Source organism: Erithacus rubecula (assembly GCF_903797595.1).
Source record: "Erithacus rubecula genome assembly, chromosome: 10".
Classification (NCBI taxonomy): Eukaryota; Metazoa; Chordata; class Aves; order Passeriformes; family Muscicapidae; genus Erithacus; species Erithacus rubecula.
This window is the reverse complement of record NC_136662.1, coordinates 22,260,361-22,277,253: the sequence shown is the minus strand read 5'-3', so window position 1 is coordinate 22,277,253 and position 16,893 is coordinate 22,260,361. Positions and strand designations below refer to the sequence as shown.

Here is a 16,893-nt window from a genome sequence, read left to right as displayed (position 1 = left end):
CAAAGAACTGCATGGTAATTTCTGATAAAAAGGCAACTCCACCAGCCCCTTCTTTACACTACTGTGACAACACATGAAGACAAAGGTGATTACTTTCTTTTCTACCACTACCCTAAAATTAAGCTTTTCCCCACTGACACTCATTTGGCTTAACACCTCTGATTTGATGAGCGCATTGAAGTAAATCTTTTTTAGTTTTTCTCTCACCTTTTCAAAGTCTGCTGGAGTAGAACTGAAGTAAGGCAAACAAGTCAGTGATGAGCTGGCTGTAAAGAAAATATCATTTCCTTAGCAGAAGAGTCACATAATAAATTTCCCATCAGACCTCCATATTTTTAAATTTTTCATTTTTCTTTCTTACTCTATGCAAAAAACTCAGTCACTGTCTTCTAGTGACATTTCAAGATAGAATGCAATTCGCTCCCCTAAAAAAAACCCACTACAGTGGGTATCTCTTCAAGCTGCTGAATAGTGAACAAAGCCTGAAAAAGTCCACATGAACCTAAATGGCTTATCAGGCCAGCACAGCCAAGACATTTATGTTTCTATAACCCAAATAAGATAGGTACAATCCTATGCAGGCACCTTTGATATACCAGGCTGCAGGAGAAACTACCCAGGTACAGCTGAGTTCACTTGGGACAAGTGAAGTTAGGGGGGAAATAAAGAGGGAAAAAAAATGCAGGAAAAGAAATTCAGCTTCAGCAGAAAGAGTGCAGTTTTAATGAACCATGGAATAGCAGACACCCAGCAAGAAGATGACCTTTTCTCCAGTACTGAAGTAACAATGCAATAGAACACAAATGCTGATAAACCAACTTCAACTTTAAAAAATCAATTTATGTGAGGATAAAAGAACAAAATCCATGACCTTTTCTTTACTATTAAATAAACTAAATCCATTCTACTGAAGTCTTCTTTTTTAAGAAAAGTTACTGCCTGACCTTTCTTATTTCACTGCAGGATGCAAAGTGACTGGGTGATGTGATTTAAGCTTTTTTGTTCATCCTAAATCAGAGGTTTGTGCCACAACAGGACAGGAAACTGTGCACATCTTCCCCAAATCCAAGACAGGAGCAGATTCTGTTGGTACCATCAGAGTCCTGTGACATGGCCCTAAAATGAGGGACAAAGACCACACAAGCAGGGGTTGGAATAGGAGTGGATATTTAGGCTGGAATTTGACTGCCCATCCAAACCAGCCCTGCAACACATAAGCATCAGCTCATGACCTGCACAATGAAGACCATTAAAGTGATTTATGTTAATGGAATATTTTGTCTAGTACAGCAACACCAAGATTATATACTGACATTATTTTGTATGTTATTCTCAAAGAATCAGAAGCACAAAATATATTATCTGAAGTTAACCTTTTCTGTGATGAGTTCTAGAAAATATACTGGATTCTCTGCACAAAATGTTTTAGAAACACTGTGAAATAAAAACATAATGTAAAAGAATGATAATGACATAATTAATGTAATGACAGTCTAAACATAATTTTACCTGTAGTATTTCTCTTGTGGAAGCAATGCCCAAATAATTTTCAACAGATGGATGCTGCTGCCTGGGATAATGGTAAAATAGGTTTATTCATTGAAAATAGAAATGTGTTATTATTTCCAATCCTTTTAATCCCAAGAGCCATCTGTGGGCAAGGCCTTTTATTTGGCATAGGAAAAAAACATATGCAAGTGCATTTGCCTGTGTGGAAATATATAAAAATATATACATTAATTCCTGAAGCTGGCATCCACCACTCTATTAAAATGCTGTCAATAAGGAACTGCTTGTGTACCATCCCCATGGTTTGACAGGATGGACTCACAGTCCCAGTAATCCTGACTGACTGAAATCAGGAATAATTCCTTGAGAGAGACAAATCACTTTATTTTAAGAAATAACTCCCTGGCTTCTGGAAGAAGATTAGTGTATTAGAGCCAGTATCATCCTTTTAATCTTTGTTGTTTCCATTATCTTATTTTTTTACTTTTAAATCACTGAAAAACTGCCAGTGATATGAACATGGAACAGAACCAATCTGATGGCTCCTAGGGGCAGGAGAGCCATTATGCACAGCAAAACAGAACCTTGAAAAAGATGACCAAGAACTCTCTGAGATCAGGGGAGAAGGACAGGAGAACACCAGGACTGAGAATTGTATCTCCTGGCTGTAAAATAGTAATGCTGAAAACCCAGGATCTGAGATTATATGGCTTCATGCAGTGAGGAGGGGGCAGCTTTCTGCCAAAAACCCCAGGGAAGAGGTGAAGACACTAAATGCTTCTCAGAGCTGAAAAATAAAGAGCATTAGTGAGCAACGAGGATCTGTATGCTGCTAATTTCAGGGCCTGCCCATCTATTGCTTCTAAGAGCCATGAGCCCCCTGAACAGAAGCCATGGGGTACTCTGGAAAGGTACATTTACTGATGAAGCAATCTTTTTCTACATAGAGAAAAAAAAGGGGGTTGTCATGGCAACCTGAATGAATTCAGCACATCACCTTTGCATGAAGTCTATCTGCAAGGGCTCTCTTGGAAGCTGAGGGTTTGCTTCTCACTTGAGATCCCTCAAAATTGTACAAGGTTTTAAAAAACAAGGATTGCACAGGAAATGGATGGGACTCTTGCATCCACCAGATCAAAGCCTGCTCGAGGGCACAATTATCTATGTAAAAGAAAAGCAATGTATTTTTCTTGACAAAGTTTTCAAATGACTGTGAAGATTGAGGAGTCTGATGTGTGCAGGAGACAAGCAAGGAAGTCTTCTGTAACAAGGAAGATATGCCTGAGGTGCTTCTCTTTTTTGCTAATGAAGCCTTATGCTTGGATTTCCCAACCTACTACACCAGTTTCTTGCTTTATAGAATAAGGGAAAAGAAAAAACTCGAATATTGGAATCCAATACATTGGAAGAGTGAGGGTTTTAGAGTTGATGACAAGAATGAGAGAAAAAAAAAAAAAAGAAATGCAAAACCAATTAAAAGTCCACAGGTAAAAATGTTAGAAATAAACACAATTCCATTTAACTTTTTATCAAAGTGTAACAGAGATCATGAGCCCACTTAGAGCAGCATAAGCATGCCTAAAGATAAAATCTAAGTTTCTGTTATAAAAGCACTGCCCCAGGTCTCTCACCTCTGTAAAGCTTGTGAAAATCTGGTGTGTCAGAAGGTTCTATCAGAGCTTGGATTTAAAAACAGACAAACAAACAAGCTTAGTAAAGCATTTCAAATAAAAGGAAAAAAATAGAACAATGTTTATTGAAGATAAAGCAAGACCACATGGAAGCAAAGAGAAGTTTCTTTGTAGCCCTTGTCTGAAGTATCTGGAGCAGTTCAGCACAACCAGGATGTCCTTCCAATCAAGGAGGTAAAATGTCCAACATTCCTTTTCTTATTTCCACATTTAGAGAGACATAACCCACCTCTATAGGAAGGTCATGGGCTGAAGGCTAAATAAATACCTTTGTTGACTCCCTGCCACCAGGGAAACCTTTAAAGAGTTTGGCAAATCTGTTTAAATAAAATCAGTTTACACAGAAATACCTGACTGGAATACAGCACTTGATTAATGTCAAAATGAGGAGCCTGAAACATGCAGTGACATAAAACACCCCTGTCTTATGTAGTTCTTGGGGAACTACTTAGAGGACAATTCACAAAGGCTAATTTCAGTCTAAATGTGCAGATTCTTCCTCAGAAGCAACCACTGGAGACAAGCTCCCCCATGTCAGCCCTCATAACTATCTCTGTAAAATTTTGAAGTGAGAATTAACACACATCTATTTTTAAATAAGAGCAAATCCTATTTTGTGTAAGTTCAAGACACAGCTCTATCATGAAAAATAATTAAACCATTCAAATAAGTAGTATTTTTTTTTTCCTTAAATTATTTCTGGAAATAAATTCAAAAAAGTTGGATTCATCAGTACTGGGCCCCAGATACTCTTCTCAGCTCCCATACATCACTGCATCCCAACTTCCTGCCTTGTCAAACCCTGCAAATTCAGATGGGGGCTGACTTTTTAAATTTCAAAGTCAATTACATTATAAACTTGCATTTGACACAAAAATGATCTGTAGAAAAAGCAAGGAATCAAAATCAATCAAAACCAAAAAGCTTCCTTAAAACACACAAATATTCACATGGGAGAGCTGATCTTGTCTGAGGCCAGGGGGATGAACATGGCAACAATGACAGACCTTTCCAGTCCTGCTTTCTATTAATTTCCACAAATCCTTCTGCTTTTCAGGCACTCTTTTACACAGAGGAGTCTATGCTAGGATTTGGTTCTTCTAATACAGAAGTCAATACAGCCCATTTTTGTTTACAAAGTCATCTCCAGTGAGAACTGCCTTGTGAGCAAACAGAGCCTTTCAGTCAATAACCAGCCACAGCAGCACAGCCTTGTGGGGAAAACCTCACCTCAGAGTCTTAAGGTTGTTTTACCTGGCAGCAAAACAATAAATGTTCCTTCTTACAGAGGTGTATTTTTAACCAAGTAGATGAAACTCATCCATATTGCAATTTCAAAATACAAACTCTCGTAAATGGTGCATTAAAATGCAAAGTTTAGGGTTAACACAGCATTCCCCAGTTTGTCTCTCAGCAGCCACAACACACTGCTGACTCAGCTGGATTTGGATACTCATTATCTCTCACACAATGCAGAGGAAAAGGAATTAACATTCTTCAAAACTAGAATAAAATTCTCTTCCCAGCAATGAAAGAAATAACACAGACAGAACAAGGATCTATGTGCAAAGTCAAGTTCCACGCCATGGAGCACATTAAGTGGTGTGGAACACATTTTAAAGAAATATCTCAGGTATTTTTTAACTTCCAGAGATTATATTGTCTTAACTTTCCTCAGCAAAAGTAGTTTCTTTGACAGGGGAATCAGTAATAATAAAAGCTTCTGCAGATACAAGGAAAAAGAGTTAAATAAAATTGTCTGTGTTTGGAACATGGTTTCACAAGTTGCAGCCATGCAAAAATACCAGAAAACAACCTGATTTATTTTCAATCTGTGAAAAAAAATCTGTCACCCAGTTCTCCAAAGTGTTCAACATTTCTAGTGAAGAGAAAAAAATAGCAGAAATACAACTATTTCAAGAAAAAAATCACAAATCTTGCAATCCTAAAACAAAATTAAATTATGGATCCAAAGTGGGTTGATTCATTCAAGCCATCTGCTTTTATATTGACATGAGAAAAAACCCCAAATAAATAGAAATATTCAGAACATGTTTATCTGATTTCTCCCATTTTTCCAAGTCCCACAGACACCTACTCCCCATAGGTAAGAGGAGGAAATCATGTAAATTTTGCTCCTATTCAAAACCAAACAATAAAAACCCACTAACTCAAACTCCTTATAAACCAGTACCAATATCAAGATTCCATATGCACACTGTTACATTACAGTCCTTCTATCATATGTAAAAAAATGTTCAAAATGTGTGTTTATAGAGATATTTTCCTCAGAGGCAAAACAACTGTTTATCCATGCTTTCAAGCAGAACGCAAAGAACTACAGTGCACGTATCTGTGCCTTTCACAAACACATACTTGAGCCAATGGATTCAAATATAGCATGTTTGGATTGCAAATGTGTCAAGATAACCCAAACAACACTGGCAGCAATTCTTTACCCATTGTATCACCATCAGACATGACATTTACTTTACTTAGACAAAAAAACTAATATACACAAGGGGAAAAAAATTATCTCACCTATAATATAGTTTCATAAAATATGTTAGAATTAATATAGAGAACACAAAGAAGTTGACACTTCCAGAACAAATTACAATGCAGGTTCTTGGGATAACTCCTATGCCAATTTGCTCTTCCTTCCAATACAGGAATTTAAATAAATTTACATTTAGCACTGATATTTCTGAAAAGGCTTATAAACAATTTAGACAATTACAGGGCAATAATTCTCTCACAAAAAATCCCCAAACCAAACAAAACCAAACCTCCAAACTTGGGGACAAACCAGACAGTAACTTGGTATTACTTTTAGATTGGGCAACCAAGTTCACAAAATAAATGGGGTAATAATCCTGCCAAAAATCCTTCCAGCTGATATAAATACAAATGTTACATCTTTTAAGGTTATGTTTTAATTTGCAGTATCTGCAGTACCTGCATATACTATAAAGCAACAGGTTGGGTATTTCTGTATCAATAGGTCTCTTCTACTGAAGGGACAACTTTTACATATTTTATAGAATGGACATTTCTAAAGAATGCAGAATGCAACTGAGAATATTTAAGCATAAAGATGTGAAAAACAATGAATAAGAGTAAATATTGCCTGACTTAGCCTTGCTGTAACTGAGGAAAGGAGAGAGCTAATGGAGCTGGGATGCAACGGGATGTGAGGCAGCACCATCTAAATGAAACCACGTTCATCAGTGCAAATCCATTTCCAACACCACAGTACAAATCACCCTCCCCCATTCTGTGTCTAGTGATGAGCACAAGATACCCCATTTCTGAATTTTTCCTGCAGAAGGGAATATTTTACAAAAGGATGTGTCTCTGGCTATCTCCTTTCAGCAGTTTCCAGAGCAGAAAAGGGCAGGATTTACACCCCAGTCCCTTGACTCTCAAACCTCAGGCCACCAGTGATGAGGGATCTTAACACACCAGTCCCAGTGAGGCACCAAACTGCTTCAGAAGACAGAAACTTGTCCACCTGCAGTTCATTTTGCTTAAAATAATAAATACACTGTGCTTGTTCCCTGTGTGCAGAAAGGAGATCAAGAAATGCCTCTGGAATTGGCTCATCTGGGGAAGGGTTACCACCCCCTCTGGGACTAGCCCAGTGAGCAGCGTGCCGGGCTGACAATGGCAACGTCGCGGGTTTGATCCTTGTGTGGGCCATCTAATCGAAATACAAACCTGATGGTCCTGGTGGGCCCCTTCTACCTTGGAAGGAGTGCAGCATAATAAAATGTGACTGAAGTTCCTGTAGTAGCACTGAATGCAACCACCAGTGCTCATCACAAATGGCCACGTACAAACCATCTCTTTCATTAGCATGACTAAATATCACTAGTACTCTATTATTAGTAACAAGTGAATAACTGCTCCCTCACGGCGCCCGCCGAGGGCCTGGGACTCTGGCCTGGGAAGAGCGGAGGTGGGGCGGCCCCTCACCTGACAAAGTGTCGCCACGGGCCGTCCCCAGGTGGCTTTAGGCAGTGTCCCCGCTGTGTCCCGGCGGGATCCCGGCTGGGACCGGCGCCGGTGCTGTCCCGCTCAAAGACCGCCCCGAGCTCCCCCCTCACACGCAGCCCTCACGCACCGCCGCCCGCTAGGGGGCGCCCGCGGCCGCTCCGCCCCGCCCCGCTCGCCCGGAAGGCGCGCGCCGGTCCCGCTCCTGACGTACATGCCGGGCGGCAGCGCGGCCATGGCGAGCGATTTCTACCTGCGCTACTACGTGGGGCACAAGGGGAAGTTCGGACACGAATTCCTCGAGTTCGAATTCCGGCCCGACGGTGAGAGCGGGGCGGGGGGCCCGGGGGAGGCGGGCGTGCTGCCGGAGGGCGAGCTGGCGGGCCGCGGGTACCCCCAGCGTGCTCTAATGCCCGGCCTCTCCCCACAGGTAAGCTGCGCTACGCCAACAACAGCAACTACAAGAATGATGTGATGATCCGGAAAGAGGTGAGGGCAGCGCGGCTGAGGGCGATGGGCCAGCGAAGGAGACTGGGCAGGGCTCGGGGTTGCATTTTCTTGTGGGCAGGGTTGTATTTAATCCTCTGTTGGAATGCTGTGTCCAGGCTTACGTGCACAAGAGTGTGATGGAGGAACTGAAGAGAATAATCGACGACAGTGAAATCACAAAAGAAGATGATGCTCTGTGGCCTCCTCCTGACAGAGTGGGCCGACAGGTAGGGTGCACTGTGTCTCTTCTAATTGCTCTTCAATTTGCCTCAATGGCAGTGGAGTTGTGGATGCTAATACGATCCACAGACCTGCTGCATTTGATATCTTTTGTTATAGAAATTTGTAATAAAAATAAAAAACAGTAAAACCAGTATTGAAGTATTTCTGTAACTGGTACCATGAAACAATGAGTTCCTATAACCTTTTATTTTCAGGAACTCGAGATAGTAATTGGTGATGAGCACATCTCCTTTACCACGTCGAAAATTGGTTCCCTCATTGACGTAAATCAGTCCAAGTACGTACTGTGCTTCTTATGCTGCCCTTGTTTCTATTTACTCATCTGTATTAGAACTTCCTGACTATTTGGTACATGTATTTTATATTGTTTCAAAGTATATGAATCACCTCCTGGGGGCACCAGTGCTCTGTGTTGCAGCACAATGTGCCATATGCCTTTATACTGTGGCGCTCCAGGCTGTGTTCTCAAACTGACTGAGAGCAAACCTTGCTGTAGGAGCCCTGGTACACACATACAGAGTCTGAGCTGCCATTGGCCTGTTTGTACCAATTCCTTTGCTGCGAGATAACTGTATTTCACCTAAGCCTTAAAGACTGACTGTTTGGGGGGAGAAGATTAAAATCCTAAGTTTTGTTGATACTTGCTTTCATGATATTGATGCATATTTTTAAAGACTTAAAATGTTCACAGTTGGAGTACAGAATATTTAATCAATCAGTGCAGAATTAAACAAATCTGTTAATGTCTAAGATGACCTTTTAAAAGCCTCATATAGACCTTGGGGTTTTTTAATACATTAGTTCTGCAACCTGTTCTCAAAGAGCATCAGTCTTAATATTTTTCTTTCCCCCTTTCTTCCTCCTGTTGTGCGCTGAAGAGATCCAGAAGGCTTGAGAGTGTTCTACTATCTGGTTCAGGACCTTAAATGTCTCGTCTTCAGTCTTATTGGACTCCACTTCAAGATTAAGCCAATTTAATCAGACAGACTGAAGTTTGTATTGCAGTGTTAGCAGGAGGGATGGGAAGGGAGGAGCTTGTTCCAGTTCTTCACTGTTTCTGAATTCTTTTTGTACTTTAGATTATTTTTTTGATTGTTGTTTTTGTTGTTGTTGCAAACTGTCAAGGACTCAATAAAAGGGTGAGATTCGCATTTTTAATTTTTAAGCTGTGGTGAGAGACTGACTTCTAACACTTTTATAACAGTGCATTCAGAGTGTCGCTTCACTTGTATCACCCACACACTGTACTTTTCTACGCAGCAGTAAAAAAAGGAATGAAGCCTGTCTCTGTGAAATGAAACTTCTGCCAGCTGTGAAGCCAGACTTTTGTTACTATCTTGAGCTGAGTGTTCTGTTGGGCGGACAAGAACAGTATGTGACTCTGCACAGGGTAACTGGTTATAGCAGACACACATCACCTTCATCCCAGCCTGGGGTTATCTGCTTGCCTCCAGAGCAGAGACAAACTACAGGGCACCCAGCAGCCATCCAGGATCTTCACTGATCGTCCTGTTCAGCTGCAGTGAAGCTGAAAAGCAACCTGGAATGTATTTCGTTTTGTTCTGGGCTAGCAGATCTGTTGTGCCGCATTAGTTAAAAGACTTTGAGGGGTCTCCCACAGGCCCTGAGGGTGGACCCCATGGCAGTGCTACCATACCGCGCTTTTGTTATCTCTTAACACATCTGTGTTCTCTATGAAGACGCTGCGTTTAAAAAACAAAACGCGGTTAATTGACGCGTAATGTTGAAAACACCAGTGCCTCCCGCTCTCCCTCCCCTTCCCACAGGCACCTCCCGCCATCCCACGCGGCGGGGCGGTGGCGGCCGCCATCTTGGCTGAGGGCAGACGCAGCTTCGCGCCGGCCCAGGCGGGCAGGGAGCGCGGAGCCGCCATCTTGGCTGAGGGCACGCGGGGAGCAGGGAATTGCACGGAATCCGCTCGGCCATGGGGGTAGGTGAAAGCTGTGGCCGGAGCCCCGCGGGCCGTGAGGGTGAGGGGAGCTGTGGCCGGAGCCCCATGGCGCTGGGGGGAGCCGGGCCGGGCCGAGCTAACGCCGCTCCGCCGCTTGCCTTGCAGAGGATCGGGCTGCAGCTCCGCGCCACGCTGGAGAACATCACCCGGCTGCGGGCCGAGGGCCAGGACTTCCGATGGTACCTCAAGGTGCGGGGCCGCGGGGCCGGGGCCGGGAGCGGCGTATGTCTCTGATTATTGACAGCTTTCAACCTTCCGATTTGTGTTCTCCAGCTGAAATGTGGGAACTGCGGTGAAGTCTCCGAAAAGTGGCAGTACCTGCGGCTGATGGTGCGTGTGCCCCTCGTAACATACCTGTGAGCAAAAATGAGAACACAAACGTGCCTCTTACACTGGTATCCACATCAAAGATGTGACACTTTACCTTCTAGATGAGATCGTTTTTCAATAGCTATATGCATTTAGATAATTGTCACGTTCCGTATTAAAATAAATGTTCGGAGACTGTTAATTGACATATTCCATTTGAATGGTGACCGTTGGTAAGAAAGTAGTACACCTTTTTTTAATAAAACACTTCTCTGTAAAAATTTAATTTAAAGAAAGTTTTTGAAGTGGTATCAAAATTGGGTTGCGCATGCAGCATATTTCTCCGATGCTGATGGAATCCTTTTGGATAAGGTTAGGCAAATCAAGATGATTTAAGCAAATGCTTAATCAGCATTTGGAAGCTGAAAAAGCAGGATAAAATTTGTCAGAAATACTTGTCTGTTCTTAGCAATAATCATCCCTTTTCATTGCATACAGCTTAATGGTAAGAAGTTATTTTGAAGAAAGTAGAGCATGCCTATATGGATAAGACATAAATAACATAAATATGTTATTCCCTATGTAAAGTCTAGAACAGAATTATTCTTTGATAATCGCAGCTTGTTAAATTGTTAATCTCTGTAGTTAAAAGCTGCCTTGTTGCAGTATTTTTAGAAAGCTAAAGATCATTGTAAAAGCTACCTTACCTTTGCAGAGGTTTGCAGTGGCTCAGCCGGTTAAAGATGTCTCTCTTGTGATGGATTTTAGGACAGTGCTCCCCTGAAGGGCGGCCGAGGAAGCGCCACCATGGTGCAGAAGTGCAAGCTGTGCTCCAGGGAGAACTCCATCGGTATGTGCTTGGACACTGACCAGGCATCATCATTTCACAGCTTATCTTTTAGTCCCCATTTTTGCTTGACACCTTTGTAAAGAGCTTCCACCAGGGATTTCCTCCTTTGTACACGGGTGCTTGAGTTCCCAACAGGCACATTCTGGATACCAAGTTCAGGGAGACAGCAAGGCCTCCTGGTGAAGTCCAGGCTTCTGCACGAACAAAACTCATCTGTAGTGTTACTTTACAAAAACATACAAATCTTTTTGGCATTGGTATGGAAAAATGGTGCAGTGTAAACTTCTCAGGAGAAGGGAGAAAAATTGAATTCTACCTTTTGAAGACCAGATGCAGGAAATGCTTGCTGACTTTGTTTCTTTTGCTTTGTATAAGGAAATTGCTGTGAAGGAAGATCCTGGTGCTTGGTTTGTGCTGAATAAACTGAAGACATAGTGCCACTCATTTGTGTACTTTTTTCTTTTTGTTTTAGATATTTTAAGTCAGACAATCAAGCCTTACAATGTAAGTTTGTTTCCTCTTCCATGTAACAAGTGAAAGATAAATAAGTATTAACAGTATTTTGAGTTTTTGCTTTGTCATCTTCCTTCAAGTACACAAAACGCTGGTCTTGTCTGTGGGCAGAAATTATCTTGTAGACTCCTGCACAGTCTCAAGTGTAGAATAATCTGATACATTTCAAAAGCCAGCACAGAACTGTATATCCAAATTAGAGGTGATTATATAATGCTCCTCTAGGTTTCCTTTTGAAGGATTCCTCATGGCAGATTAAGAAATTCTAGTTGGTGACCACCTATGAAATGAGCCCTAGAGTTTTGCTATCCCCTGGGGCATCAGAGATGACAGTTTTGCCTTTAGAGTAATCCATTCCTTAATACTTGTCACTGTCTCTATTAGATGGAAATTAATGGTTTTCTTACTCAATTACAGGCTGAAGACAGTGAGAAATTCAAAACAATTGTGGAGTTTGAATGCCGAGGTCTGGAACCAGTTGACTTTCAGCCACAGGTGAGTCCTTATTTGTGATTCAGTTCTGTTTTTAAAAGCACTTCTTCTACAGTGATAAAATACACACTATCTGAAATGGTTCTGGAACATCTTAGATCTTCCCAGATTCCCATCCTTGCACAGTTCCTTGTTTTCCTTCATTTGACTCAAGAAAAAAACCAAACAGCTAACATGAACAGCTGGTATTCTGTGCCAGTAAAATCTAAAACTAAGCACACCTTGGAATCATACTGAAAGTGCCTCACAGGTGACTCACTGTTAATCTGAATTCATCTGACAGGCCTTCACTGCCAAAGGAAGTCTTTACCAAAGGGAAAGTGCAGCATTAAATGGAGCACCACTTGCTCCTTGGTGCATTACAGAGCTCATCAGGCTCAGGTTATGAACACATTTCAGTGTGTGTCTTCTGAAAAACAAACAGATTTTCTTTGGGGTTGACATCACCAGAGCCACAGAAAATGAACACTGGCATTTTTCCATTTGCAGCTTGAGCAAAGCCTCAAGATTAGTGATAGCTACAGGCTGGTGCAAAGCACACCTCAAGGTTCAGAGTTAAAGGATTCTGCAGGACCAGAGTGACTCATCTCTTGTGCATGGTCATGCTCTATGCCACTTAACTCCCTGCTATATTTAACCCATTATTCCAGTCGGATTAGGTGTAAATAGACTGACAAATATAAACCTGTCTTATCCTTCTCTCAGACTGGGATGTTGTGCTAAGAAACAGCCCAAAAAAGCCAATCCTACAAGGAATTTGATATAAATAGAATCCCCAATGCAGTGTGCTGGGGGAGGTCCTTATTTAAGTGAAATCCATCTTTTTGATGAATGGTTATTCCTGTGTTCCAGAATGGTTATTAGTTTATTCTTGCTTGAAAGCTTTGCAATCAGACTTAGGAACTTGCACTTAAAGAAAAATATGGCAAGACTACAAAATGTAGGAGATGTTTATAGCTCTGCATCCTAGCTGTAATTTTATCTACAGAACAAAGACTTCACAGCTGTAACAAAAATTTTAATTTAATATTCTGAGTTTGGTGCACTTGACTAGAGAGTACTTGAATCCCTGAAGAGGTGTTTCAGTGAATTTTTGGATGCCTAAAGCAGTAATCGAGAGTTTTCTGATGCTCAAATGACTTCTGCAGTTCTGAACAATTTTGTCAACTGCTTTATATTTGGCAAGATCCAAACCAGCCTAGCTTCTGGATAGCCCTATATCTCGCTCTTGATTAGCACTCAACATGGGATGTGACCACTCTATTTTTGCTGTATTTTTTGGTACACATAATATAACCAACACCTGGAGTAAATTTTAAGGGACTTAATGCTTGCGTGTCTTATTTAAATTTAAAAAAAAAACCAAAAAACCCCATCCTCCACCACCAAATATTTGAGTATTAGAGAGGAGAAACTATCCTTTGTTTCTCTGATATAAACCCTCCTTTTAGAGCTAGTGCAGAAGTTTGCACTTGCAGTCACATGGCTGGTGAGTGGGTCCAGGTGGCAAAAGCAGGATTTCTTTCATTTTTCTGGTGTTTCTTCTATACTTAGCTCAGTTTGTGACCCATGATGCTCATCTTCCTCTCCTCCCCAGCAGTTCCCTTGACACAGGCTTCTTACAGTCACCAAAAGGCCACTGTGCCCTGCAGATCCCTCTCCTGTTAGATTTGTTAATCTGCCACACTCTGGTTCATTTAAAGTCCCATGGCTTACTTTGCACATTCTTAGAGCTAAATGTCTGACTAGCACAAATGGGGACTTACTTATCCAAAATGCAAGTGTAGGTCCTGTGCAGAAAACCAGGAAGAAGCTACCTTTGATTTTTAGCCATTTGTTAATAAAATTCCGTAGTTAGAATTTGCAATATAAGAAACCTTACTGCATGCTACAGAAGTGGCTGGGATTTTTAAATATGCTTTTAAAACTAGTAAGTCTTGCTGTACAGCTTGGTAACTGTAAAGCCTAAAGTGTGAGAGCTGTTCCTATAGAAGATAAACCAGAGCACCCTCCTAGAGCTGTCCTTTCTCCACTCTTTAAAAACAGCAACAGTGTTTGCTGTTGGCAAACAGATGGCAGTGAAGAACTGTCCCCTGTGAAATGCTAGTTTGGGATACTAATCTGTTCACTCAGCCAGCTGATCCTCCTTACACATAAAGCTTGCTTGTCACTTGTGTACATAAATCCAATACAAGCTGCTCCTTCTCTAGAGTGTCTTGGATTCTGACAATATTCAAGCTAGAACTATTAATTTCCTTCCACCTTTTCCACTACTTTCCTTACAGTGTATTATGAAGCCATTATGCCTGTGTGGACTGAACACAAAGCTATTAGTAGTAATTGGATGCTGCTACATATACTTAAAAACTAAGGTTTAACATTATCTAGAATAGTTGGAAATACTTTTTTTTTTCTGGGAAAAATAGAGGAACAGTGTTTCCCTCATTTTACTCTAGCTGCCTGGATTGAATTTTCCCAATGCACAATCAGGTCCCAACCTTATACTGACCCTAACTAGGAAAGAGCTTCCCATTCTTTCTACATAATTTTAAAGAAATACAATACATTTTTGTGCTGAGCTACTTTCTTTAAATGTTTAAATGATCATATTTATTATTTTGTCAGTACAATGTAATTTAAAAAACTTTCTGCAAATGTGTTTCCAGGCAGGGTTTGCTGCTGAAGGCGCAGAATCTGGCACACCTTTCAATGACATAAACTTGTTAGAAAAGGTATGTTGTCTTAGTTTCACTAGCAAAACTACTTATCTAGCTTGCTTTCCTCATGTCATTAGTCCAAAATACAAACCCTAGACTGATTTTGGTCTTCCTGTAGCCACAGGAAGGCCACAGCTGGAGAGAGAAACTGAATCAACAACTACCATTACTATCAGTGTCATTTTAGAAGTAACAATTTGTTAACTTAGCAGCTGACAAAGATTTCAGTCACTCAGGAATTGCAGAGAGCAAGAACCTGGAATACTAAATGGCTGGGGTTATTAAAGTGGTGAGTTTATTTTTCTAGCAAGATCCCTGCCCATTGTCCTGTGCACAGAGAGGTTAAAAAGTAATATAGACACTGTCCTTCAAAGCGCAGGATAATGACACCAGCATTGCAAATCTTCCTTGGCTGTGAGCAGGAATCTCAAGGTCAAATCTGTTCCCTGGTATCCTACTTGGCAGGGATCTGCCTGTCTGCTTACCCACCTGACTAGGGTATTGTAAATGATAGATAATCCTTTCACCTGCCATGGCTGCTGTTTGTCCACTACAGGCTGGGGACTACATAAGAAAATAAACCCCAGCTGTGTATATATATATGTAAATATATATATATATATAAACACTGAGACTGAAGCTCATTTAATTTCTGGTTAGTGCTCTTGCTACTCTCATCTGTTAAAATTTAACTTATCTACAGATATATAAGACCCAAACTTTGAGTAAAGTTTAGTTCCTGTTTGAATTCCAGTCTGTGTGCATTCTGTCCTCTGTGACTAACGCTGTGAAATCTTATTTCCTACAGGATTGGAATGACTATGATGAAAAAACAAAGACATCTGTTGGAATCTATGAAGTTACCCATAAATTTGTAAAATGCTGAAGTTCATACCCCAAACAAATGATAACATGGTTATTGATGGACGAGCTGCAAACATCACATATGCAGCTTCCTTGGAGTTACTTTTTTACATGGCTGCACTTCAGAAATGGAAACCCAAGCTCACAGAATCATTAAGGTTGGAAAAGATCTCCAAGATCGAGTTCAACCTTTGACCGATATCACTGAGTTGTACCTTCTGTCGCCAGCATGCCCTAATAAAATATTTCCCATGGAGCACTTGGAGATGGCCTCAGTACAAACTGAAAATAGTACATATTGACTGAACTGTGCTATGTCCTTAATGCTGTGGGGTTTTGGAATTAAGTTGTTGTGGTGGACTGTAGCTTAGCTACAATAAATGGATATAGGAACTACTTAGACGACTTAGAGCCTTAAAGGTTTTCATAGTTGGTCACCAGGAAGTACCCACATTTGATTCTCTAACATAATCAAATAAAATCTTCCCACTCACCACTCCTATCATGAGGAAATGGCTACAAGCATTAGTAAAGGTACTGTGTTAACTGTTCAAGGGAACAGCTGCACCTTTAAGCAGCTTTCTGCCACTTCAGGTAAAGACTGAGGTGAGTTTCCCATGAACACTAAGCTTCACTGCTGATGACATTTACATAGTTACAATGCTCTGAAAAGCAAGTTATCTTTCCAAATCTATCATTAAGTAAACCTCATTTCTAGCTGAAGACAGACTTGGTACTCCTTGGCAAGTGCACTCACAATCTTGCTAGGATTACAGGCGTATCATTACAGAAGCAAAGCCTTCAGGCTTACATATGAAAAGCATGCCTCTCCCCTGCTACCACTTTTATTTCATATTTCCAGGACAGGATATTGCTTACACTTACTGTGCTACATGAAAAAGACCCTGAGAGAACCTGGAAGCTGCAACACCCAGGAAGAGCAAAGGGAAGTCGTTTCTGAGCCTCTGAACCTGATCTGTCACATCCAACCAATGTGCTCAGACTTTCTGTTCCACTGATGTATTTATTTGGTTGTCTGGGCCAGTGGAACATGAGCTGCATTAGTTTTACACAGATCACAAAAACAAACACCACTGTGCAATTGGGCTTCACAGAAGACTCAGCCTCCCAGAAGAAAGTGGAAATCAAGAAGGAATTCAAGGTCTGCATACCAGACTGAATGCAGAATGTTTGCAGCAGTTTTCCTTCCAATCTTTAAGAAACATGAGCTATTGATAAAAGGTCTAC

The 16,893-nt window shown here is 41.1% G+C and overlaps 2 protein-coding genes and 1 long non-coding RNA gene across 5 annotated transcripts; 2 read left to right on the top strand and 1 right to left on the bottom strand.

The window, feature by feature from the left end:
* Positions 1-698: 698 nt before the first annotated feature.
* LOC306805679 lies at positions 699-7,270 on the bottom strand. Its single transcript, XR_013775263.1, has 2 exons — positions 7,179-7,270; positions 699-1,116 (listed from the first exon to the last, which is right to left on the bottom strand). It is a non-coding gene; the product is annotated as an uncharacterized lncRNA (long non-coding RNA).
* A 90-nt stretch (positions 7,271-7,360) lies between these two features.
* On the top strand, positions 7,361-9,093 carry MAGOH (mago homolog, exon junction complex subunit). The gene is made up of 5 exons (XM_079313711.1): positions 7,361-7,519; positions 7,627-7,685; positions 7,802-7,912; positions 8,123-8,205; positions 8,807-9,093. The coding sequence occupies exons 1-5, from the start codon at positions 7,411-7,413 to the stop codon at positions 8,904-8,906; spliced, it is 462 nt and encodes a 153-aa protein (XP_079169837.1). The 5' UTR covers positions 7,361-7,410; the 3' UTR covers positions 8,907-9,093.
* A 634-nt stretch (positions 9,094-9,727) lies between these two features.
* On the top strand, positions 9,728-15,901 carry CZIB (CXXC motif containing zinc binding protein). Of its 3 annotated transcripts, none has more exons than XM_079313710.1 (8): positions 9,728-9,879; positions 10,006-10,089; positions 10,145-10,230; positions 10,978-11,059; positions 11,532-11,563; positions 11,990-12,067; positions 14,731-14,796; positions 15,590-15,901. In XM_079313710.1, exons 2-8 carry the CDS (start codon positions 10,077-10,079, stop codon positions 15,665-15,667), a joined length of 435 nt encoding a protein of 144 aa, XP_079169836.1. In that variant the 5' UTR covers positions 9,728-9,879; positions 10,006-10,076; the 3' UTR covers positions 15,668-15,901. The 3 variants fall into 3 exon arrangements, with proteins under 3 accessions (XP_079169836.1, XP_079169835.1, XP_079169834.1); XM_079313709.1 differs by having other exon boundaries at positions 9,729-9,879; positions 10,174-10,230; XM_079313708.1 differs by having other exon boundaries at positions 9,734-9,883.
* Positions 15,902-16,893: the final 992 nt, after the last annotated feature.